Source organism: Xyrauchen texanus, chromosome 16 (genome assembly GCF_025860055.1).
Source record: "Xyrauchen texanus isolate HMW12.3.18 chromosome 16, RBS_HiC_50CHRs, whole genome shotgun sequence".
In the NCBI taxonomy this organism is placed as follows: domain Eukaryota; kingdom Metazoa; phylum Chordata; class Actinopteri; order Cypriniformes; family Catostomidae; genus Xyrauchen; species Xyrauchen texanus.
In genome coordinates, this window is record NC_068291.1 from 26,183,275 (window position 1) to 26,211,252 (window position 27,978).

The 27,978-nt window shown below is 37.2% G+C and overlaps 1 protein-coding gene across 7 annotated transcripts in view; it reads right to left on the reverse strand.

Moving 5' to 3' along the window:
- Positions 1-16,293: 16,293 nt before the first annotated feature.
- LOC127657273 (tetratricopeptide repeat protein 7B-like) overlaps positions 16,294-27,978 on the reverse strand; it is a 54,483-nt gene continuing 42,798 nt past the window's right edge. For 3 of the 7 annotated variants that reach the window (XM_052145993.1, XM_052145998.1, XM_052145996.1), the window contains 4 exons: positions 27,839-27,889; positions 23,576-23,716; positions 21,127-21,329; positions 16,832-18,084 (listed from right to left, as the gene is read on the reverse strand). In XM_052145993.1, coding sequence (XP_052001953.1) covers positions 17,863-18,084; positions 21,127-21,329; positions 23,576-23,716; positions 27,839-27,889 — 617 coding nt within the window. In that variant the 3' untranslated portion in view covers positions 16,832-17,862. Of the gene's footprint in view, positions 16,504-16,831; positions 18,085-21,126; positions 21,330-23,575; positions 23,717-27,838; positions 27,890-27,978 lie in introns of those variants that run through there. The other 4 variants (XR_007972260.1, XM_052145994.1, XR_007972261.1 and 1 more) reach the window with 4 other exon arrangements.

Consider the following 27,978-nt stretch of genomic DNA (forward strand, 5'->3'; position numbering starts at 1 on the left):
TTGGCCTGCTTGTTTTAGAAGCAAGCTTTCCAGTAGCTGGTCAACTAAATAAAGTGAAGCTTTCAAGCAGAGTATAGAGTAAATGTAATATCCTCCATTGTGGACTCCAGCCGTGACTGAGTCCAGGGTACTCTCCCTACCATTGCTCACCGGTCTAGATAGCGTCCATTTGGTCGAACCACTTCCACTTTTCCTTGATGGTTCTGTAGTCACTTTTAAGTTTTTTTTTTCACTTTTAACACTTCCTTGCACTGAGGTGGCTGCCTTTGTTTTGGCCACAGCTTGCCTGGTTTTACCAGTGGCTCAGCGTAGACATTTGGCGTTGCTGAGGCAGCTGGTGTGGGGTTTTTAGCCAGGTGCTGGACCGAGACAGAGTGGGAGTGAGCCGGTTGTGATGAAGTACTGCTCCGTTTCATCAAATGTCTCATAGCCTGTGATTGTTGCTGAGTCGTAACGTAGCGCTCAGCACTTCAATTGCTGAAAACAGTTTTCATCCCCATGATCCATTTTAAGCTTCATTTAACGAACCAAATAGATTTCAGCAGTGTTTGATATAATAACAAGTGATTTTCTAGTACCAAATTAGCCATTTAGCATGATTACTCAAGGAAAAGGTGTTGGAGTGATGGCTGCTGTAAATGGGGCCTGTCTAGATTTGATCAAAAATTACTTTTTTCAAATAGTGATGGTGCTGTTTTTTTACATCAGTAATGTCCTGACTATACTTTGTGATCAGTTGAATGCCACTTAGGGTGAATGAAAGTCCCAATTTCCTTCCAAAGCAGCAAAATCTGTACATTATTCCAAACTTTTGGCTGCCAGTGTATATACATAAACTCCCCAAAAGCCCCCATAAGGCATTAGGTACCCCCCATAAGAAGTCAAAAATAGACTTGGGAATACAATATTTGTATTTACTAAATATAATAATTACAAATACTATTTAATTTACACAGTTAGGAAACGGTACATTTTGTGAATTATTGACAATAGTCGTGGCTCTACTGTACAGTGCAAGCGTTCACCGGCACAAGTAAAAGCTGATCTAATGCCCAAAATTATGAACTTATTATTGCAGCCTACCATCAGAATTAAAACTACCTAATGTATCTTCTTACACCAAATACTTTTAAAAGCGCCTTTTTCACTATCACATGACTGTGATTCCTGTCCTCTCCCTCTCTCTCTTCCTTTCAAGCACACGCAGAGACTGAGGGAGCGATATTCCCAGAAATCATTGTTTTATAATAATAGTCTTGCATTTCTCATGGCCATTGATGATAGTGCTCGCTCTCGCACACACACGAGCAAACACACGCGCATCCATGGCAGTGATATACTGTATGTGTAGACTTATAAATAAATAGAGGGGGCTTTAAGGTAAAAAGTTTGGGCACCACTGGTCTGGTGCATATTTTCATATAAAAACAACAACAAAAATAATAATAATAAACAGCATATACAGATGCAGAATTGCTTCTTTGCAGTATTTTATGTCATATAAATATATCATATAACTTTCATGAATACCCCATTACGCATTATTGCAAGTGAAAATGCAAGTGAATGGGTGCCAAATTTTTACGCTCCAAAAATCACATAAAGGCAGCATAAAGGTAATCCATATGACTCCAGTAGTTAATCAATAGCTTCAGATGTGATATGATAGGTGTAGTTGAGAGGGAAATCAATATTTAAGGATATCTTTTCTAGAAATTCTTCTCTTCCCTTAAAATTGTGTGTTTCTATTAGACTATTGGATTGCAAATAGCCGTGCTGTGTGGCAGGTGCTTTATACACCATTTAAGTAATATTTTTAGGTTCTATACAAGTAAAGCTCAATCGACAGCATTTGTAGAAAAACACTGATTACCACAAAAATCTATTTAGACTTTTTTTTATAAAGAAAAGAAGTAAAAGTGTCACAGCGAGGCCCTTACAATGGAAGTGAATGGGGCAATTTTTAGAGTGTTTAAATACAGTAATGTAAAGCTTGTAATTTTTAAGAGCACTTACATTAATTATTCTGTTAAAATATTATTTGAACTGTAAAGTTGTTTAAAACGTAATTTTAATACCATTTTGTGTTTATGGCATTGCATCGTCATGGCAACAAAGGTCTATAGAACTTTGTACAAAAATGTTTGGTAAATTAATTCATCACAACAAAATCGTTAACATTTTGCTTTTTTTTTTAAAGAAAAGGAGGGACAAGTCGAAATAGTTTTTTAATGGTAATTATGCCAAAAGTGCAGTTGATTGAGCTTAATTTGTACTGAACCCAGAATATTCCTTTAAAATCTTAAGCACTCTCCAGCTGGACAGAGTAATGTGCAGAAGAGAGGCAAGAGCATGTGTCACACGCTTGTGACAGCTCACATTACAACAAGGAATGTTATGTATCAGGAGCTTTTGTCATCTGTTAACATGCTGATTAGCTCAGATAGTTTAAAGGGATTATTAATAATTGGCAGGCCCAAACGGAATCTGTGCCTGCAGAATTATGCAGTATTTGAACACACATACATGGGTTTTATTGACTATATTTGCTTTGGAATATCATGTTCGATTTGTTCTGTTTTGTATGTGTGTGTGTGTGTGTGTGTGTGTGTGTGTGTGTGTGTGTATGAGTAATTCACATTTACATTCTATAAGGAGAATGAGTTAGTAATGAGGTAAAAAAAAAACGAACTGAGAACTTTTATAATATTAATGTGGAAATAATGGTTATAACATTAATGTTGAAATAAATTGTTTCATTGTTATGTTTAGGTTATTATTTAAATTATTAAATCATTGTATATACTTTTGTGATGTTTATATATATATATATATATATATAAATTATATATATTATATATATATTAATTCACTAACGTATACAGTACAGAGAAATTCAAGATTTCTGTTCTATGTTTGGCATCTAGAAAATTAAACAAAGGACTATTAATCTCTTGAAAAGTCTTAAACTCAAATAAATGAAAACCCCAAGCAAAGTAAATCTTTTGTATAAATGTATCCTTTCTGCTCATATATTTATCCTTATAAAGATTTCATGTCAACACAAAACACAATATCTCCCAAACCCACAGTAAATCATTTGTTAAGGCTATTTTTGGTTCTTCATACTTTTGAGTGTGCAATATAATGAGAATTCTTGTTTTCTGTCTATCTCTTTGTCAAGCTCACACACTCATTGGTTCAAACTCCACAGAGCATTGCTAGGGTTGAATGACCAGACATTGTGCAGTGTATGAGTATTTGGCAGAATTCCAGAGTGATCTGGGAAAGACTCAAAGCCAGCAGGAGTGTGTGTGTGTGCGTGTGTGTGTGTTTTGGAGATGGGAAAGTCCATATGGGGGAAGAAAAATGTACAGCAGGAGGGAATGAGATATGAGTAAGTAATGAGTGGGCTGTTTTAGAATGCACCCATCAGCATTTGAACTGTTCCACCTCACGCCTGTGTGTGTGTGTGAGAGAGTCCCTGCCGCACCATGGAAGATAGTGAGATAATTAATTCTAAGGAAGGGTGGAGGAAGGTGTGATGCTTATTGATTGACAGGCACTCTGTGGGGTTAAATGATGCTGAAGTGAAAAGCTGCATTAATATTTCACACACACACTGGCCAACGAAAGATCACAGGCTTGCATTACAGTAACATGAGTAACCGAACACATACACACAAACAACTTGCTATCTGGTGTCACAAAGTGGGTTCGCAGTTCATGATACATACACATAGAGTATGTAGAGTAATAATAGCTTTTGTTGAATAATCATGTAAAATGTATCCACATTTAGAACAGATCGCAAGCCAGTATGTCTTTCTTTCTTCTGTGAAACACAAAAGGCAATGTTTAGTGAATGTCCTGGCTACTCTTTTGCTCACAATAAAAGTAAATGAGGACAAGGACTGAAGAGGTTATGCTCCTAAAATTAAAGAAAAAGTAATAAATAAATAACACCATGAAAGTAGTCTAATATTTCAAGTGTCCTGAAGTCATATGATAGCTTTGTGTGAGAAACAGACCAAAAATTCAATAGTTATTTGCTGGAAATTATCACTCTCAAATCCCAGTAGTCTAATATGGCACATCAGGACACATCATGCTAGGTTTGACGTCAATGACAACCTGGCATGACATCAATTATACTTTATGGGCTGTCATATATAGGACAATGATAGCACATTTCAAAAATATTCAATTTCACATGGAAAAGAATGACCAAGTCATTTAGCCTTAGTTCTCCTTTTGTGTTACAGAAAAAAAGGCTTTGGAACAACATAAAGGTGAGCAAATGATGGCAGAATTTTCATTTTTGGGTTAACCATCCCTATAAATAAATAGTTTCAAGATTTAAAAAAGTTTAGGACACTATAGAAAAGTCCTTTTTGCAGTCTCTTTAAAAAAAATAAAAAATTATTGTGATATATTTGACTAACCAGAACATGATTAACTCGTATACATGCTGTAATACAGATCTTCTGTTAGATGAATTTCAACACTCGATTCGCAATCTGTTCACCATTTTTCCCTGGAGACTCACTGTCTCTCAGGGCTACAGTATGATGTCTCCTTGATCTATTCTCTCCATTAACAGCTCCAAGAGATCTTGCCAGGACATATTATTGTGTTAGTGTAAGCACATTACTTTGTTTGGTTGCTCACTTGGGGTTTTAGTCCTGCCACTTTGAAAAGCATCACGGAGACAATCTCTACTGTTATATGCACTATAAAAAAGTTAATTAAGTTTTTCTGTCTTTTTTTTGTTTTACAACACAGTACAGTGAGTCCTTCCCATAATCCCCTCTCTCTCTCTCTCTCTCTCTCTCTCTCACCGAGTGTTCCTGCAATGTCCGTCTCTATCCCCACTTTCCATCTGTTCCTTTTCCTCCCACGCTTTCAGACAAGGCATGGATGGATGGATGGAAGATTTCGATAGATGTATGAACAAATGAAAATATATCAAATACAGTGGCACCCAAAAGTATTTGAACACTTTAGCCACAACCTATTGTTCAGAATTAAGACACTTTCTGTATATTTGAACAATTTCTAGTTGTCGAAGTTTGTGGAACATGTCCACGTTTGATGAATTACACCTGTGGTTACTATGTTAGGACACTTATGTGAACTTGAGAGGAACTGATTCCACACATCCACTAAAAATAACCTCGGGAGCAGCTGGTTAAAAGTAAAGGCAAAAAAGTGAGGTTATTTCTGTAGCATCCTTTGTTTGCAGATGCCAGTCGGTTTGATATTTTGGTTTTAATACAATCAAATTAATTTTGAAGTGTAACCTAAGTGTTTAAATTCTTTTTAGGCAGCACCTTATTTAAGGAATATATTTAACAAGTAATGCATTCAACAGCAAGTTTGTGTTTGTATGGCTGGTAGTGCTGAGTGTGTGTGTGTGTGTGTGAGGGATGTGCTGATAGGACAGTTTGTCCTGCTGTAACAGTTTTCTACAGACTGGACAACCCTGTGGGAAATACATAATTTGTACCACCTTGTGTCAGCAGTCCTGAGGAGATTCAGAGTGGAACAACCATAGATGTGTGTGTGTGTGTGTGTGTGTGTGTGTGTGTGTGTGGGGTTACAAACTGGTAATTACAAGGGTATTATGCTAAATGTGGTTTGTGAGGACATTTCTAGTGTCCCCATAATTCAAATCACTACTAAAGATATTTTTTGACAGGTCTGTTTCAGAATGACACAACAGTTCAGATCAGATCACCAAAATGGCTGACACAACAACTCAAGTTATTCAGACTGCTTAAACCCTTCTGAAACTTGTGTGTGCATGTATTTTGAGTTGATCTGTATTAATGAGAGAAATTACACAACTTTTAGATGTAAAAATAAAAAGTATTTGAAAATTGGAGAAGAACACAAAGGTGTAAAGAGTTTGCCAAAAACCGAACATGCTCTCATCATTAACTCACCCTTATGCCATCCCAGATGTGTATTACGTTCATTCTTCTGCTGAACACAAATATTTTTATAAGAATATTCCAGCTCTGTAAGTCCATATAATGCAAGTGAATGGGTACCAACATTTTGAAGCTACAATAAGCACATAAAGGCAGCACAAACGTAATTCATCATACTCCAGTGGTTAAATCCAAATCCAATATATATATTTTTTACTATCAATCTCCACTTTCACATTGTTCTTCTTTAGTTTTTGGTAATTCACATTCTTTTTGCATATCGCCACCTAATGGGCAGAGAGGAGAATTTATAGTAAAAAAATATTTAAATATTGATCTGTTTCTCACACACAATTATAGCACTTCTGAAAATATGGATTTAACCACTGGAGTCATATGAATGACTTTTCTGCTGCCTTTAAGTGCATTTTGTAGCTTCAAAATGATAGTACCCATTAATTTGCATTGTCTGGACCTACGGAGCTGAAATATTCCCATGAAGCCTTGTGATTACATAATAAAACATAAAACTACCTAAAGTTGTTGATTTTAAGTATATAATCAATATATCTAAATTAGATTAACAAAATATTGAGATATATACAAATATATAACATTGTCATTGCATAATGGCATTAGCGCAACCATGTCAGGGCATATGTACTACCCACCAGGCCACATTTACCAAAGAGGTTACAAATATTGAATTCACATGCTAGAACTATGTGATTACATGTAATAGTGTATTAGTAGTTAGAATGTAGTAGTAATGTCAGTTACAATGGTTACTATCACAGATATTACACATTTCACCAACCTGATCTCATGAAAATTAGATGACTGTTGCAACGTTTTAACAAAATGATATTATGTGGTTCATAGAGCTGTTCAGCTTGAAGTCCAAACATCTGTAAGATCATTCGCCATGGGTTCCCTCTGGATATTTCTGTGGGTTTTTATAATGGGGTTTCTGAACTTATAAGAAAAATAAGGTCTGTGGTAAACATAACTTCACAATACTTGGACATTTTGTTCTACAACTTAGATTACACATTATCACACATCAAACATGAATTTAAATCCATACTGAATGAAAAAAAAAGTCATGTAAGTAATGTTTACCACAGACCTTATTTTTCTTATAAGTTCAGAAACCCCATTATAAAAACCTAATGGAAAATCCAAAGGGAACCCATGGTGAATCAGAACAGCTCTATTACACATATCAATGCAGTTTCAAGGTGAAATATCTACTGAGGGGCACTAAAAGAGAATTTAATGTTTTCCCCAAAAAGATGAGGATTTTAAGGTTGGATCCGTACATTTAAGCTCAATGGAGTTTAAATGTATAAAAAGACCCTAACTTAAATGCTACATTTAAACCTTAACAGTTGTGTGATAAAAGCAAATGTGAGATGAAAAACGCAACAACTAAAGCAGCCACGTAATTTTGTGAAAACTGCACGGACAACAAGATATGTAAAAGTGATTTAGCTAAAATTTTGTTATAGTAACATTTTTACTGAGATCAGCTTGCATTTCACCTTTAGCGTATCCAATGTCTTTGGAGAGATATTCAGTTAGGCCTGGCTGGAACTCTGATACGGATCCAAACAGTAACCCAAGATTGCAGAGAATGCAGATCTCCTGAACTTAGCAAAGGGTGACGACCTCTGAGAATGCCCAGTGTGTGATACCAACACCAAGAACTGTCACGTTTACAAAACAATGAGCAACATTTCTATGGCTTTCTCACTCACACACACACTAATCTGCTGATGATAGACGACATGTTGCTATCAACACTGTGCACTGTGAGACAGCAAGGGTCACAGCTTGAGGAGTCATCTTACACACTCTGTGTCTGAATGAAAGTTTGTGAAAAGTATAGATGCTTCATCAGGTTGGTTAATGCTGATGGGACATGAAGGACAGTAAATGTCCTTGTGCAATGTCAACACCCCTCCCTGGGATAATCGCAAGCAAACATGTAGGCGGGCATGCGAGGAGAGGGCATATGGATCCACGGGTAATCACCTTCACATATTTTCAGGAATAGCAACTGAATATGTCAAAAATATCAGAAATATTGCACAGAAAATTGTTTGTTAGTGGAACAGGTCACCCCAAAAATTTAAATTCTGTCATAATTTTCTCACCCTCATATTGTCCCAAACCCATATGACTTTCTTTACTCTGTGGAACTCGAACGGTGATGTTAGGCAGAATCTTGGCCTCATTCAACATTACATTTTAATTGCATCTTTTTTTCAATACAATGAAAGTGAATGGTGACTGAGGCCAACATTCTGCCTAAATCTTCTTTTGTGTTCCACAGAGGAAAGAAAGATGCAAATAATGATGAAATGGATCTTCATTTTAGAAGAACTATCCCTTCAACAGAACATCACCATGGATGCAGCACTCAAACTTTCCCACCGATGAGATGTGAGAATGTGACCACACGCTCAAAAATCAAACTCCCCAAGGTCTATGTTATTGATTCTGTGCTCTCTTTTGTGAGAATTGAGCTTGGCTGCCAATCAGTAACAGGATCAGAGCTATAATACCCATGTTAAAACAAACATGTAAGTCATAAATGACAGGGAGTTAGGTCAAAATAAATAAATAACATAAAATTGCTTTATAAATTCATTTATTTCGCTCACTTAACAGGGTCAAGCCTCGGTCACACTACACTTCGCTCTCCTTTCACTCACATTCAAACGCATCTGAATGCAGGAGAATGGAAACGCAAGATCGTGCAAAAAAATATCACGATATCCACAGGGGAACGTCACCATTAACCTCTTGGCTCAATACAAAGAAAACATTTATCAAATCCGCATTTTTTATTGTTGCAGAAAAGTGATTAAACAATATATTTTAACAGTACCAACTACAGCTCTGCGCATGCGTGAAGCATTAGGAAGTGTAATCCAGCTTGAAATCATTATCGCCAAGGAAACTACTGTCAAGATGTACAGTAAGAAAGGAGTTACATTTTGGTGTTTGTCACCCAAAACCAAATTTATCGCTTCATAAGACATCGATTAAACCACTGGGTGGCAGGGCTGAGGGCAGTCCGGGTCGTGATTCCGCACACACGGCCCCTAATTAGGCTGATGAAGACCGAGAGGGATAAGGCCGACAGGAGACAGCAGTGCGACAGAGAGAGAGAGTTACGGCAGCTGCCCGACATCTGTGGCGGGACAGTGGCGCCCGGTGAACAACTTTGGGGGTGTTCTCACCACCAGGGGTGTAAAGAGTCCTGAAAAATCATACTCAAGTAGAAGTACTGTTACGTCCCCAAAAATTTTGTGTGAGTAGAGTAAAAGTAGCCGTCCTAAAGTACTCACGAGTAGTGAGTATTGAGTACTGAGTTGCAAAACCTATGCCCCATTATAATGAACACTGTATACCATCTTTTTATATAGTACATCACTTATCTATGATAAACACTACATGAATCTGATTCCAAAAAAATAAAAGGGAGACATGATAACAGAAATTAAAAGATTAAAAAGTTATTTTCAATACACTGATCACCATATTAAATTGTAATATATAAAATAATTACATTAAAATCAGTTTATGTGTAGAGTCTAAATTTCCCTGAATGCCGACAGAGCATTATTGTTGTGCATAAAACATGTTCAAACAATGCAAGGAATGCAAAAAAATGCTAAATAAGCAGGATCACTTGCCACGTCATGTCCTGCACAATAGAGGAGATGGAGCAGGCATTGGAAAAGATGTTTGGTACAGGGGCTACATCGCGCTTAAAAAGGAATAATTCACCCAAAAATGAAAATTCTCTCATCATTTACCCTCATGCCATCCTGGATGTGTATGACTTACTTTCTTCTGCAGAACACAAATTTTAGAAGAATATTTCAGCTCTTTTGGTCCATACATTGAAAGTGAATCGGTGCTAAAATATTGAAGCTCCACAAATCACATAAATCAGCATAAAAGTAGTCTAATCCATGTGCCTCCAGTGGTTTAATCCATGTCTTCAGAAGTGATTTGATAGATGTGGTGAGAAACAGATCAATATTTAATTCCTTTTTTACTATTAATTCTCCTCCCTGCTCAGTCAATCACCACCTTAACTTTCTTCATGTGTTTTTAGTGATTCACTTTATTCATGCATATCGCCACCTACTGTGCAGAGATAATAATTTCTAGGAAATATTGACCCTTTTCTCACCCACACCTGTCATATCAATTATGAAGTCATGGATTAAACCACTGAAGTTGTATGTATTGCTTTATGCTGCTTTTATGTGCTTTTTGGAGCATCAAACTTTTGACAAACTTTTTGGGCACCCCTTCACTTACATTGAATGGACCTACAGAGCTGAAATATTCTTCTACAAATCTTAATTTGTGTTCTGAAGAAAGAAAGTCATAGACAGATGGCATGAGGGTGAGTAGATGATGAGAGAATTTTCATTTTTGTGTGAATTATTTCTTTAGCACATGGGGGACCACATTGTCTTCCTTTTGAGATACAATGTTTCACATTGATTTAGTTCTTGTATCTTTTTAGCTCAGAAATAGTTGTGTTCTCATTCTAATGCATGATGCACAACTTTTAAAGTTTGTGGCTGGTGGAATGTTCTGCTGAAATATTGCTCTGCAAATGTTGATACTTTCTATCTTTATAAAGGCTAAGCATAATTATAAATTATTTTGTCATCTCTACTTTCCTAGTAATGTATTATAACAATTAACACACTCTACATCAGGGTCAGTATTATTAAAAAACAAACAATATTAAAAAAAAAAATATTACTATAGCTACTCAAGTTAATCAGCCAAAAGTAGTGAGTGGTTTTCTCATTTCCTTGTTATTGTTGTTTGATTAATATCCTTTATATGACATGGCCTATAGACGGTTACATGTACACTTCAAGTCCAACATTTTTATGCAAATACGCTTTTTGTCCCAATGTTTAAGTTTAATTTAGACATAAACGACTGCGTTTACATTAAATCCTCATCAAGACGGGCATTTGCGGAATTATAACATTAAAAACATTAGCTGCCTGTCAATTAAACAGCACACAGCTACTGACGCTCCCCGGCCTGAGAGAACGTGGGATGAATGTGGCAGGGCAGAGTGTGGGGCTGGATCGTGATTCCACACACCTAATTAGCTCGAGAGGGATAAGGCTGACCGAAGATGGCAGTGCGACAGAGAGAGTGTTACGGGCAGCTGCCCGACACCTGTGTGTTTGTCTTTTTGGTTCAATTTATCATTAAATTATCCTTAAAATTGTCAAGCCAGTTCTCGCCACCTGCTTTCCATTGAACTGCGTTACACACTGGAGTCTGAAGGATTACTTTTCACCATTCCTGATCCCCGTTCACTTGCATTGTATGGAACTACAGAGCTGATATAATCTTCTAAAAATATTTGTGTTTATTTTATATCTTAAATATCTTTAAAAGCACCTTTAATGTCATACTCTTTGGCTTGTTGCTCAACCGACTTTCTGTGACCGTTGAAATTTCAAATGGGAAGCTTCCGTGTTTTTGATCACTAGTGGAAGTTACACGGCTGTAAATGCTTGGCTTAAATGCACATTTGCACTATATGCAGATGCCAGTATGAAATGAATCCGCAAATATACATGCTCAAGATGTTTGATGTTGTTAAATTGCATTTTATGTATGCAATATGTTGTTCAATTATAAGTCAAGAATAGAGATAAAACTGTCAAGTTTTTAGCCTAAAGGAACCTTTTGTGCATAGAGCCTTTTTGGATAAAAGGGTTCTTTGTAGTAGAGTAAAGAATCATTTTATATAAACCCAAATTAACCACATTAAAGTGAGTTCTGGGAGGTCGCTAATTACCCAAGTCAAAAGAGGTTACCTCCAAGTCTCTATGCCAATGATATTCTGATTCCTTGATGTAGATTAGGTAACTCCTTCAGTTTAAGCCTAAATTATTTTTTTTCTTCAAGCACCACAAATGAATGATTAAAATGCAAGATTATAGCCTACCATATAATGTAAATAAAATGATTATAATTCCATAATTAAATGTGAGAGCCTAACTTGGGGAGCTCAACATCTATGCACTAACCATTCAAACTGTTCAATGGTCAGATAAATGAAACCACTCAGCCTGCTCTCAACGCACAGTGATGCTCTACAACAGCAGAAGGAAAGCCCTCAGATATACACTGGTCAAGATTAGTCAAAAGATCTGCTGTAGCATCTACAGACACCAGAGGAATTAACCTGTCAGTAAATGCTTATTAAAGTTCGATGTGCTCCTGACACAGATCAAAGACCCAGTGAGTGACTGTGCTGGGCTGTTTACAGAACGAATGAGCCAAAGACGTCTCTGGGGACGTAAACACTCTAGAACACACTAAAATACACCTCTTTATTAATGACCAAACTCTTTCTGCAGCTCTTTTTTTGTACTCAAAAACCTCCCAGAAGCCTCCTTGGTGTGTGGCCGTTCCAGTAAAGAAGCAAGCTGCAAGCATCATTATTTTAAAACAGGCTAGTAAGTGCATTAAATTATTCACCCTTTACATTTCCCACCTCACATCCTTCTCTCCCCTAGCAGCACAGATGCAGTACATCAGGACAACTTTAGCAGCAAACAATGCTTGTTCTTTTACATAGGTGTTGTGCCGATCTGCCCACCCCAACCCTAACCAATGTAGGAAGTCATTGGTCCATATCCCTTAAGGCCACACTTACAATGACCTCTAACCATTATCATACTAGGGAGACAAAAATCGGCATGACAGCGGCAGAGTTTCTGTTGAAAAAACTGCTCCGCTCTATTAAAAAAATTTAATGTTTATCAGGAGTGAGCTATTGATAAGTATTGATTGTCAAACAAACTTGATTGTCATGAAATCTTACTTACACGATGCTGGTGCAATCTAATGTTATAAGTTTTGAAGAATTCTTTCATGTGGTGACAGCCAATACAATGAGCGCTGCTCATTTCAAACATCATCATTCAGTGGAATGGGGAGGGTGAGGACGATGAGCCTTTGAATGTTGTTTTGCACAACAGAGGATGGTTTGACTCGATCACTCTTAATATAGCTTAATAATATAGTAAAAAATAAGTAATTACGGAATGTACAAGCATTGAATATCAATGTCTCTTTGCTCAAACACCAGCTAAAACTTTGAAGTGTTTAGTTCTTTCCTCTTAAAAAGGACGCACTCCCAAAAATGTGTGTAAACTTACAATCTGCAACGAGCCGATGTAACTGCATCCCACGGTTTTCCCTTAGTTGAGGCCCTATTCCGTGCAAAATCTGCTTTCAATGTAAATACTCTTACCTGTGAACATGGGCACTGAAAAAATATGTGCTGCTTCTGCTCTGGTTTGGTGTGCAACATAGAGGCCATGTCATTAATTTGTTCTTCAGAGGCAGTTGGCCTGGTCTTATCTTTACAGTGTTGTTCTTACTGCTTGTGAGCTTTTAGACCTTCATCAATCTTTGAGAGCATTTTAAAGGTATTCAACCATGCCACAAGACAGGGAAACAGTCAGCTCATCTAACATACATGAGTTATGTTGAGCAGGGTGTACGAGGAAGTACAGTATGTGTGTGAGAGAGAGGAAAAGTAATTAACCGGAAAAAGTCAGCTTTAAATCATTATCTATGCATGTGTGTGAACGCAAATGCTTATAAGCTTGATTTCATAAGTTATTGAGTTTTTAAAGTTGTCAGACCTGAACCATACTCTACAAAAGTATGTAAATGCAAAGCAATCGCATCTAACTTGTTCCTTTGCACATGTCGATGAGATCTGACAATTGTCAGAACAGAATTCACATGACCAGAAACATACTCTACGCAAGTATGTGAACGCAAACGCTTCTTGCTCTCGATTTCACACATTGTTGCATTCCAAAATAATAATAATAATTGCAGTTCGCAAGGCCTGAAACATGTAAGGTTGTAAACAAATGTTTCTAATCTAACAAGCTCAATTTCACATCATTGAGTTCAGGAAGGTGCCAGGACGGAAATCAGAAGTCCTGAAACATACAAAAAAAGTGTGTGATGGCAAATGCTTCAAGCTACGCAAGCTTGATTTCACATGTCGAGTTTGCGAATGTGCCGGAGCGCAATAATTCATAATGCCTAAAACATACTCGATGCAAGTGAACGCAAATACCTCTTGCCACTCAAACTTGACTTCATGCATTGCTGCATCCTGAAATGTGTCAGAAGGAAAATCTTATAGCAAAACAAGTGCACGTTACAAACTGTCTTGAGATAAGGGACAAAACATTTCCATGTACAAAAATCATCTTTATGTTAACAAATTAAGACATTCTTAATCAAAAAAAAAAAAAAAAAAAAAAAAATTACATCTAAAGGAAATGTGTATTTGTAACATATATTTTCAAATAATTTCATTATTTAATTTTTTAAAATGCATGTTCTATACTCGGAAGCACATGTAAATTAACCTGTCCTCAGCAAGATGTCACGATGGAAAACTGCCAAACAAAGTGTTTGAAAATGCAACAAATTCATACAGTAAATATAAATATCTACTGAAAGGTAGTGTGATATCTGTAAGATATCAAACAATAGGTAAAGTAAAATTTTTATTTTAATTCCAAAATCAAAGTGGTGTCCTCAATTTGAGTAAATGTTTTTTATAATCCTGAATAAATCAGACAACGTCATGGTCAGCTATAACTCTGAGTACCCCTTTCCCACTTCCTGCTCATGGTAGATACAAGGACACATGGCCTGGTAATGTTTATATATTTCAAACACACAATTTTTAAGTCTCTGCGGTCACAGCTTTGACATGTCAACACGTCATCCCATTGTGATCACTTCTGTTAAGATTTGCAGAATAATTTTGGCATTTTAGTTTAGGCTGCAGAAGCTGCTTCAACTGAGGACAAACAAAATGGCTCGAGTGTACAACACACGATGTTGTTCCGCATCACTCAAGATCTCGGCAAGACTAAACCTCTACAACTGATGCAATATCAGACCCTTCAGAAATACAGAAAGTGAGACAGAAAGAATTGAATGTTCTGACTATTTATTCTGTTCTATTTTATTGTAAAGTATATTTTACTGAATACTACAGGTACCTTTTGTGTGTGTGTACTAATACTTTGGTAATATTGCCGGAAAAACAAGCATGCCAATAAAATATTAACAACTACAAAAATAAATGCAATTAATGCAGTTTCTGTTTGTCCCCTCTTCCTGTGGCTAAAATTGGCATATATACATTTCCATGAAGTACACGCTCGACTCAACTGCACATCCTAACACATGTCGTATAGGTATAATAACAATAAATGTATTTACTGTACAGAGAACAGAGACATCCCCCTCAAGTGGAGAGCCAGGTGTGAGAGAGATACAGGCAAGATCATTTCTGTTAAGACTTGCTTAATTATTTTGGCATATTAGTTTAGGCTGTAGAGGCAGCTTTAACTGAGAAAAACATAAATACATTTGCTCCAGTGTACAACACACGATTAAGATGGAAATATATTTAATATTGTCAACTCCGTCAGAATTGTCAGAGTAGTGTGAAAACAGAAAAAAAAATTATTATAGAATGCATTTTGTCACTTAACTCCTTTACTGAACACCATTATTCGATAATTAAAGACACTCTTGTTTGATAGATCAAATTAAAATAGCATGTGTTTAGTGTCTGATGGAGTTCACAGATATTACACTAAGATGCAAGTTATAAAGTGAATAAATGTCAATTTTCAGAAAAAAAAAGCGTTTTTATAAAAAACATGTTCCCTTAGCTCATTAGCCGAGACCTTTGTCTACAAATATATCCATTTCAAATTAATATATTATTAAAAATAAAACTAAGATTTTAAATGTTTTGTCCCTCAACTCAAGAATCAGTGCAATACTTGTGTATACAAATGTTTGTGCCGTTAAATCAGATATGTAGTTTTTTTGCAAGAATGCATAGCAAGTACAATGGAACTGCGTGCTTGTAAAGCCTTGGCCAAGCATATGCGTCTTGTGTTCTTGTATAGAGAATGGCAACATTTCACTATCACCAATTTTGTTTTAAATTACTGCATGTTGAAAGGGAAAATAATGCAGTTGCTTAAAACAGATATTAGAGAGAAACCTTTGTGGTGGTTGATATGATTTCTGACAGATATTAGAGAGAAAACTTTGTGGTTGTTGATATGATCTCTAACAGTCAAATCGTTGCTGTCCTGAAGTAAACATTGATACCTGGGAGGAAAAAGCAGATGACCGAAAATGAGAAACACTTAATTGGATCAAGTAATATTTCTACTTAACAAGCATAACCCCATGGATTGTTTTTTTTTTTTTCCAATTAATCATTTATTGACATCATAAAACAACGTTTTCCAGTTGTGTGTTTGGCCCTGTGCATGACATGCTAAGACTTGAACACATATACGATATTTCTCTTTCCTTCACATGGCTGAAGTCCCTCTGACCGTTATGAAGAAAGTGTCTGTATCGGAGTTTGATGTGAGAATTATGCCCATCTGTAACAGTCTAACATCCTCCATGTTCTTCCCTAAGGTACACACACATGGAATACATACATACATATATATATATATATAAAAATATGTCTTCATCTGTCTAACACCCAGCCACTGGAACACAGATAAATTAACATATAACACGTCTGTTAAATCAACAATATAAATCTGACCTCTGAATCATGATACAAGTGGAAAAATAAACAAAACAAAATGTCGAAAACTATATTTTCTTATCTTTTAACAAGAGAATCAAGGTAAAACATTTGCTTTTAAATTAGTTGTGTTCTATTGGCATCCATACATTTGCTTAAAGCGATTTATTTGTACATACAGTATATAAACAGTGTTTGATTTAGAGGGAGATGTAATGTGTCTCTTTGAGTCATGTCATGTCATGGTTGACATACCTGACCTCAAGAATAACAGCATAGAAACACAATCTTTATTACTTGTGGGATCCAATGTAACAGTGTGCAGCAGAGCACTCCATTCAAAGTAAACACACACACACCAGGCCATCACCACATTTAAACAAAACACATACTCTGTCCACTTAAATCTGCACAAACACATGCAGCACACTTAAACACACTTAAAGCGATTCACGCAAAAATGAAAATGATGTCATCATCTTCTCACCCTTATGTTGTTCCAAACCTGAGTGAATTTGTGGAACACTGACAGCTTTAGTCACCATTCACTTGCATATTCTTTTCTATTCCACGAAAAAAAGTAAGTCATACAAGTTTTTTTAACAACATGAGGGTGACTGAATAACGACAGAATTTTATTTCTGGGTGAACTATCCTTTAAAGTTCGCCTCTGTGTCAGTGTTATTACTTATTCTTATAACACACAGGTACAATAATCTAAAGGATGTAGATTTCAGGATGTGTTTTGGGAAAAAGGAAGCACCGTGATTTGATGACATTCTGCATCAATTACCTGCTTCACCCTCACAACAGCTTGTACAGGTGTCACATTGGTCCAATCTTACAGTAATGTGAAACCGACAAGGCCCACAGGCCAATGAGAGTTCTGGAGGGGGCGGAGTTTTGAGGGAGGGCATCACCACCTGAGTGTACAGAAGCAAGAAGAAAGAGAAAATACTAGCAAAGAAAGAAGGAAGAAAAAGAGAACGAGAAGAAACAACAGTGCTGAAAAGATCACAATGATAAAAGCTGTATTGTGAGTGGTTGCAAAGTCTATTGGTCGGAGTTCTCTCACTCTCTCTTTCTCTCTATCTCGGCACGTCACGAGGGGTGATACAGGCATTCCAGGACTGCAGGGGAATTTCAGGGTCTTTAGGGGTTTGCATTGTGTGTAAGGGCTGTAGTTCATGCATGACTCTAGGACAGAGGTTATGTTGGTAGTGAGGGCTAAGAGTCTCAGAGGCTGCGGGGTATGATGGTGAAGGGTAAGATGGGGCAGCTGGCCTCCAGCTCCAGGGCAGTGAGGAAGCATTCGGTTGCTGCCGCGTCGTTGCCCTGTGCCTGCAGAACTTCACCCAGACTGTTCCACACGTCATGGGCTGTGCTGTTCACCTGCACCGCATCACGCAATATCTTCTCAGCAAGACTAAACCTCTGCAACTGATGCAATATCAGACCCTTCAGAAATACAGAAAGTGAGACAGACAGAATTGAATGTTCTGACTATTTATTCTGTTCAATTTTATTGTAGAGTATATTGTACTGATTACTATTACAGGAACGTTTTTCCCAAAAGTCTCTTTTGTGTGTGTGTGTACTAATGCTTTGGTAATATTGCATGCAAAACAAGCATGCCAATAAAGTATTAACAACTACAAAAATGTATGCAATTAATGCAGTTTCTGTTATTTGCATTTCCTGAAACTTTACTAATGTTTTTCCCAGTTCCTGTGGCTAAAATTGGCATATAAAATGCTCAACTCTGTGTACATCATGGAAAATACAGTGCAGTGCATGCATATTCATTACCTATGTTGTATGTCCCAGGCATATACATACATACACACTGCCTAATATTGTTTAGGTCTCCCTCGGGTCGCCAAAACAGCACCAACCCACATCTCAGAAAAGCATTCTGAGATGCTATTCTTCTCACCAAAATTGTACAGAGTGGTTATCTGAGTTACCATAGACTTTGTCAGTTCAAACAAGTCTGGCCATTCTATGTTGACTTCTCTCATCAACAAGATCCATCCACAGAACTGCTGCTCACTGGGTGTTTTGGCACCATTTGGAGTAAATTCTAGAGAATGTTCTGTGTAAAAATCCCAGGACATCAGCAGTTACAGAAATACTCAAACCAGCCCATCTGGTACCAGAGGCAGTTCTGCGGATGGAAATTTTTAAATCCCCTTTTCTCCCAATTTGGAATGCCCAATTCCCACTACTTAGTGGTTCCTCATGGTGGCGCGGTTACTCACCTCAATCCAAGTGGTGGAGGACAAGTCTCAGTTGCCTCCGCTTCTGAGACATTCATTCCGTGCATCTTATCACGTGGCTCATTGTGTATGGCACATGTGGAGACAGTGCCTCCGCATGTGGAGGCTCATGCTACTCTCCGCGATCCACGCACAAATTACCACGCACCCCACTGAGAGCGAGAACCCCTAATCGTGACCAAGAGGAGGTTACCCCATGTGACTCTACCCTCCCTAGCAACAGGGCCAATTTGGTTGCTTAGGAGACATGGATGGAGTCACTCAGCATGCCCTGGAATTGAACTTGCGACTCCAGTGGTGGTAGTCAGCATCAATACTCACTGAGCTACCCAGGCTCCCGGAAACGTCTTGTTGATGAGAGGTCAAAAGAGAATGGCCAGACTGGTTTGAACTGACAAAGTCTATGGTAACTGAGATAACCGCTATGTACAATTGTGGTGAGAAGAATAGATGCGGGTTGGTGCTGTTTTGGACCTACACAATATTAGGCAGGTGGTTTTAATGTTATGGCTGACTGGTGTGTGTGTGTATATATATATATATATATAAAGAACAAAAACAGATTATAGTTAGAATACAAAAGAGTTCAGTGGATGAATTTGCGAAATATGATACGTACATACTAAATATATATACTATCACATTGTATTCCTACTTATTTTGTCTCTATCTTTTCTTCCTTTTCATTTCCTATAATTATTTATTTACATCACTTTTATTTTCTGTACCGTCTATTTCAGTACTATAAGTTATGTATACATTTCTACAACATTGCAAATGTTAATTATCATGCCAATAAAGCTTTGTTGACTCAAGAACCAAAGCAAGATGGGCAGGGATGCCAGATGCCAGTAAATATAATCAAGGTTGTAATGAATTTTGATCTTGTATGAGCAGCGTTTAGTCTTGCTTAAAGGATTCAGACAGAGTCCACTCTCTTAGAACAGTGTCAGACACATAAACAGACATGCACAAACAAAAGAAGGTCACAGAGAGAGAGAGAAAGACAAGTTTGACAGAGACAGGGGTAATACATCCCGCTGCTGCTGCTGTCTAACTAAAGGGGAGTTCCTTTATAAGACATGACATTTCTGCTTACTATTAAGAGACACACACACAAAGCATGAGACCGCAGAATGTGATCACACTCAAACACACACACACACACACACACACACACACACACACACACACACACACACACACACACACACACACATGTTGTGTTTCCATGTTTTATGGGGACTTTCCATAGACATAATGGTTTTTATACTGTACAAACTTTATATTCTATCCCCTAAACCTAACCCTACCCCTAAACCTAACCCTCACAGAAAACTTTCTGCATTTTTACATTTTCAAAAAACATAATTTAGTATGATTTATAAGCTGTTTTCCTCATGGGGACCGACAAAATGTCCCCACAAGGTCAAAAATTTCGGGTTTTACTATCCTTATGGGGACATTTGGTCCCCACAAAGTGATAAATACACGCACACACACACACACACACACACACACACTATCAAACTCTCACACTATCACACCCTCTCTGCCAAGCTTATATATACTGGACTCAACTACTAACACTGGATTGAGGTCTCCTATCTTTCCCCCTTCTCACTGTCTATGTCTCTCTCTCTCTCTCTCTCTCTCTCTCTCACACATGTTGGTATGGCTATCCTTATGAGGACTCTCTATAGACATAATGATTTTATACTGTACGAACTATAGATTCTATCCCCTAACCCTAACCCTCACAATTAAAATTTTCAAAAAAACATAGTTTAGTATGTTTAAGCGATTTGAGTTGATTGATTTGATGGGGACACGAGAAATGTCTATATTTACAGCATAATACCCTTGTAATTACCACTTTGTAAGCTAAAATTTTTTCCTCCTAAACCACCCTCGTTACCCCCCCACACACATACATGTTGCAAGTAGTGAATGTGTTGTGACCAGAGGGAGGACAGTGGTCTTGATGTGGGCAGTATGTGTGTTTACACAGAACCAGGAATTAATTTATTTGATTAAACTTTTGGTATTTACATTAAAGACCCCATGAAATGCCTTAGGAACCCCCAAGAGATCAAATACTGATTGAATGTATACCTTGAATGCACTGTCAGTCCAGTATTGATAATAGCATCTACCAAATGCATAAATGTTATGAAGGTTGAAGGCATAATTTTTGGAGACTGTGTGTTTACATGCTCACCAGTCTCTGCATGGTCTTGACGTGGGTGGGACTGATGGACAGCGCCTCCTCATACCAGCGCTTGGCCTCGTCCACGTTCCCCCGCAGCTCTGCCACCTGACCCTTCATAAACAACACATTATGGGACATGGGGACCAGGTTGGCTGCTTCCTGTGTACACGCTGTGGCCTCTGCCGCCTTCCCCATTCCAATATACACCTCCGCTGTAGAGGCAGAGAGGATAAGAGATAAAGATGTGAAGGAGTGATAAAGAGGAAATATAGAAAGATTTATTGTTGGGGGTAACTGATCAGAGTCGATTATCTGATCTGAAGTCAAACAGGAAATGAGATTCTCAAACAGGCTTTAAGGCTTACATCATCACACCTCAAAGCTATAACTGTTTTTCTCAAATTCAGGTCATAAACAGCAATGAGCAGGTGATGACAGAGGGGGACTGACTCGAGACAAATGATGGAGGTGTCTCTTCCCTCTTCAGGTTTCAGACAACATACACTGTCAACAACAAGCGAAAATGACTACTAAACGAGCTTCACTCTTGACACCTATTTAACCCTGCCAAGCTCTGCCAGGGTTTCCTTACTTGGCTTGATGACAGGCAAACCGATTAAAGAATAATTAGTCTTAACGGAGTTGACTGTATTATCCTGAGACAACAAATTAAAGCATCCACACAGTGAAATACAGAATTAGCGGTGGGTGGAATGATCCAAATTGTATTTCACAGTTTGAGTAATTTTATATCACAGTAATATATATTTAGTAAATTGATAAATTGTATATATATCACAATACAATTATTTTTTTCTGTAAATTATACCCCTAAATGTTTTATCTATTACATGTATTCTTTTTAACTTTAATATTTCAAAAACTAAAAGAAACTTCATCTAATTTTATGTTTGGGCTTTATAACAAATCAATAATAACGGCATATTATAAAAAGCTATACATTATTTAACACTTGAGTAACAAAAGACTAAAAACAGTAATATAATTGTAATACATTGTAAATATTCTAGTTACAATTACATTATAACATGCAACATGTCAAAACTAAATTGCTTCGATTATAATTAGTGCTGTCAGTCGATTAACATTTTTAAATCACGATTAATCGCATCATTATTCGTAGTTAATCGTGATTAATCGCAGCTATTCAAAGTGCTGAAATTTAACACCAAGTAGCCTTCTTTTCCTGTCATAAAGCATTTATTTCCATTTTAAGAAAACAATACAAAATGTAACAATATATTGCTTTATTAACATTTTCCAAACAAAGACTTCCACAATATAAAGATAAAAATGCACTAAAATAGCACCAATTCATGTAATATTAAACATTTCCCAAGTCTAAATGGGAGTTTGACTTATTAAAAGAAGTAATCCCGCCATAGGTTGCATTATCATTGCAATGAGCATTAAATCTCTTAATCTCTCATCCTCCACAATATCAAACTTCCAGTAGATTTTGGCTACCCGCTTTGTTACCGCAATCGTTTAGACATGTTCACCCATTTTGTTGATAGTTAAGACTTGCCGTGCTTCTGTGATAATTAAAATGCAGATTACCTGGGCTGAAAAATGCTTGATTTGTACAACAAATTGAGTCAAGAGCTCCTTTAGTCATCATTTGATCAAGAAACAGCTGTTGTTGTGTGTGTTTGTGGTGTGTACATCAGTGTAACTCCGGGCGGACTCGTCGCAAAGGTTTCGCCCTTCTAACCAGTGTTTATGCTGTGTTAACGGTAAATGCGTTAATCGCGATTAAGAAAAATGTATGCGTTAAAACATTTCAATTTACTGCATGCATTACCGCGTTAATTTTAAAGCAGTCTATACAGGAAGCGATGATCTGTGCCACAGTATGCAGACTAGACTAGGGTTTTCAGATTTTCTAATTCACACTGCAGATATACCATGGAATAAGCAGTACAGCAGATTCTCCACCTATTGACACATTTCTACCATCGCACAGAATGTATACCAGAATGTATACCATCGTAATGCCCTTCCCAAATTGTAACTGTTTTGAAAATGCAATGAAATAAGCATACAGTAGGTTCGGCATGGATATGTTTGGCAAAATGTGAAGCTTTGTCTGCAATCAGCATCTCCGTATAAGTAATGCAAAGTGCAAAAGCATCCAGTGTAATTTCACCAAGTTTTGCCAATGTATTATCCAAGACAATGACAGCTATTAATAACAACATTGGTTCACTAAGGATACAGTGAGGAATATTCTGTCTATTTTTAAAAATGGTGTGCTCTTAAAATGTTATTTTACAGCAGCACTATTTTTTTTCTTCATTATGTACAGCACAAAAAAAAAAAAAAAAAAAGAGATGAATAAAACCCTTTTTTTTTTTTTTTTTTTTGTGAGTTATAGCAATGTGGACAAGGCTTGTGGGCATGAGATCCAAATTAGGGTGGAAGGTATGGCATATACCTGCATGAAGCCAGATCTGGGCGAGGGTCATCCAAGGGTGGAGGGGTCCCTGTTTTGGAGCGCTGCTCTGCAGGGAGGAAGCCACCTCTGACAGTGCCTGCTCCACCCGTGAGGCTGCTATGGAGGTGGCATGGATGGAACCTGCAGTGGAAACACAGACAGTGAGCAATGGCATATCCATTGGAGCTTCTCTCTATTTAGGGTTTGACTCTATATATCCACAACACTCCACATATTAGGGGTTATGTTTTTCAGGACTCTCTGACTGAAAATGCTGAACTAGTATCACCATATAGCTAAACTCTGTCCTCGCATATTTAATACACAGGGGCCGGCTTTGAAATTTCTTAATTCCATAGGGTTTGAAGGTTTCATGGAGACAAGGAAACAATGATTTCTCATCTCAATATTCAAGATTGTAGAAAAGTGGCCCTCCAGGAGTAGGGATGAGAAACTGAGCTTAATTTAAGAGATTAAATATCATACAGGCTTGAGGGTCTGAGACATTTTCTAGAATCTGAATGCATGAAAAAGATTCAGAAAACTAACATTGTGGACTCTGCTGTCGAAGTTTAAAAAATGTGGACAAAACTTGAAGGGTGCTTTCACACTTAGTTTGATTGCTTGGTCCAAACCAGAGTTCTATTTCTACCCTCTCCTCCTGCAGATTTAGTTTTTGTTGTATTATTTGGGTCTGAACTGCCGCACAATTTCGCCATCAATGCGGCAGCTATTTACCAGTGTAACTAGGTAATGGCCTAGTAACAAGAGAAGATGCCAGTTTCACTGTGTTATTGAAGTATTTGTATATTGGATCACTTACAATCAAAACTTGAATGTGCAAAGATGTGAAGACTGTTAGCGTGGCTGCCACGGGCCGACAAAATATATTTGAAGAAATGTGATCGGACAGAATTTGGGAAATGGTGTTTATACCAATCAAATGAAAATTTGACATCAGACAAACCCGGCTGTGTATCAAAAGCACTAGTGTGAAAGCACTCTTACACAAAACACATATGGACATCCAGCAAAAGTATGTTCATAGTAGATAGTGAGCGTGTTTAAATGCACACCAATATGCTGATTACTTTTAAAAATGTGTTTATTCCAAAAATCTGACCACGCAAAAACAAACAAACAAACAATCACGTTCAGAACACTGGCATACATTGGACAAGCTGGTAAAAATGCCGGTAAATGTGTTTACATGCGATACAAATTCAGAGTAATGGGCAAAAATCTTCCATATCGATCGGTTTATGCTAAAACGGATTTCCTTTATACAGTTTATATGGTCATAAACAGTTTAAGGCATTTACACACATCAGCTTATTAAGCATAATTGGCGTAAGATTGTGCATGAAGCTCTAATAAGGTTTAGTAAAGCAGCAGCAAATATGTAAAGGATTAGTTTACCTAAAAATGAAAATCCTTTCATCACACATCATAGATGGCATGAGGTTGAGTAAATGATAAGAGAATTTTCATTTTTGGTTGAACTATCCCTTTAAACCTTGCATTTGAAGCACTGGTTGCAACATACAAATTTCAACCAGAGCAACAGACCAGTGAAAATGAAGCATGTCTTCCTGTCTGAATAGGATTGTTTGGGCATGCCGATGTAGCAGTTATTCATGCTGCAATCCACCGAATATTCAAACAAAATCTACACCTTTGTCTTCTAATAAAATGTTACCAATTTTTTCCAGATTTGGCCTTAGTTGCTTTTTAATTAGCCAGATTCAGAAGATGAACCACAAAGAATGAACAAAAGACACCACAAAAGTCTCCTGCACTGAGTGAACTGAAATTGCAGTTCAGCAATCATGTAGTGCCTATTTGTCTGGACATGTGGCTGCCCAGCAGAGCTCTAGTCAGGGTATCAGTGTGGTCATTAAAGTCTCTGAAGATCCTAATATGTTCCTCTGAACCCCAACAGAGTCTTCATGAGTCATAGGCTGACTTTATTGACCAGACCAGCGGGATATAAAGCACATTCAGCCTGAAATCGATCCATGTACATCCCAGTTTCTCTCTCTTTCTCTTTAGCAATGAGCCTGTTGAGTCAAATCCATGGCTGCTGCTCCTATGTTTAGAGTTTCTATAGTGACTGTGGACAAAGGCATGGATCACTGGACAAAACACCAAGGCTATGAGTTTAAAAGGCTTCCAGGGGATCTCTTACTGAATGTCATATACCATAGCCTTAAAAACCCATGCAGACCACAAGAATGAACAAATAGGAGCCATAAAATAGAACGTTTGGTACATGAGTGTTCCTCAATAATGGATTATCAAGGTCATATAGAAGTCTTATACAGAACTAGACTGATAATGTTTGACCCAGTAAATGTTTCTTACAAACTACTAAAGTAAAGGAAACTATCAGGCAGGTGAGGGGTCACAGAGCTGGTGTCACTCTTTAGGCTGAGTTTCATTAGAAGTACTTTCTAGATAAAGACTAGATTCTAGATTTATTAAGAGATTCACTTTTCTCTTAAGCACATGCGTGTACACACAAATTTAAACAGACTCTCATGATGCATCAGATCTGGCTGTAGGAAGAGCATGACTATGGAGCTCAATGCTAACAGCGGAAGGAGCTTTTAAACATCATCACACAAACACAGAAAAAGCAAATATGTTTTTAAAGAGACAGTACTCTTTTCACCAGAACCTAAATATTCAGTGTGCATTTTTTTGCCATAATCTTTCAAAAAAACATTTTATACGAACAAGCAATTTTAAGTTTATTTAGATATGATTTATACATTTCAGAGGTGTTTATAAATGCAAACACTGTTGCCACAAAGTTATGATGTTTTGGGTGGTTGTTAGTGTTCTGGGTTATTGCTATGTGGTTGCTTTTCTGGACAAAGTCTATGATATTCTGATCCCTAGATGTAGCTCCTCCAATGTAGTTCAAAGTCTAAGATGTTTTCACTGTATTGTCTGACAAGTAAAAATCGTTAGTCTGATTGCTTAGAAAAGTAATAGCGCACCTCTCCTCAACAAGCTGCACAATTCCAAGCATAATTAAAAGTCCATACCATAAACAGTGTGAGATGAGATACAGTTTTGTTCCAATCCCTGACCCTAAATATAAACAATTGTAATTGTGATCTTTGGCTTGGATCAAACAACAAGCCAATACTTTCACCGGCTAAGATTCATTTTGGATCTCATGTCCATCCTTCTTGCCTCTAAATGAGCACCTCTCAGTGAGATCTTGAAATCATTACAGCGCTCCTGTGCTCTGAAATGCTTCATTACTATGTTAACAGAGCCCAGACATGGAGGAGCTGCTAAACTTGAGACACTAAAGGAAATAAGAGCTTTTGGTCTATGCTCCAGAGACCTGTATGCTATTCCATCAGATATCTCCCACTTTATATCAAGTGTTCCTAATGACAAATAATCAATATTTAAACAATAACTTTTGAAGTAATTAAAGGATCAGTAAAATTCACCCTTAAAACACTTTTGGTTGATTTTACTCAGGTTTCAAACTCTTTTGATATAAAATTTAAAAAATAAACAAACATGGATTAAACGGCAGAATGTCAGATGGAATTAAAAAGGCTTATGTCTAATTTTGGATTAATGGATGAAAAATTAGAGTGCTTTTTAGACAAGGTCACTGCTTTCCTCAGGCAACAAATCAATTTAGATTAGTTTACAATTTTTTAACCACAGAGTAAAAAGGAAAGTGATTTGCCATGCAACGATGCAAACAAAGAAAAAACTAAAACAAATACTGAATGCTGATAACAAGAGACTAGTAGCATCTCCCTATCCTTAACTATGAGTAATAGTAATTGTGATGCATGCATTAGCAAGCACAACTAATGATTAATAGTAACAAGCCAGAATACAAAAAGATCTGAAAGTGGATTGTGTACACATTTGTTTGTGTATTAAAGTGTCTAGCTTTGTGCAGATGAGTGTGTTACACCCCATTTGAAAGGCCTGGAACAACAATACTGTCTCTTTAATTATTAAGAACTGAGGCAAAACGAGTGCATTTATGTCTCTTTCCAGCACAAAGAGGCCTAGAAACACAAAATGCCAGGAGAGGACACACAATAAGAGGGCAAACAAAGGTAAGAGGCAATGTGTCCACTAAACACACAATGTGAGAGTGTGTTAACAGACAGGTGGTGGGGTGCACTCTGCAAAGGGGAGAAGGCCAGCAGGGCAATGAAGCAGGTGTATGTATGTGCGTATAGATGCAGAGCAATAACAGCAAGAGCTACTTACAAACCCCAATTAAAGAGTCAAAACCATGAAAGAAAGCATCTGGAAGGTTGCCTTGAAAATCAAAAGAACAACATAAACACAAAAAGGGGGCAATTACTCACCAAAATTTTTAACAAAAATAACAACAGAAATTTTACTAA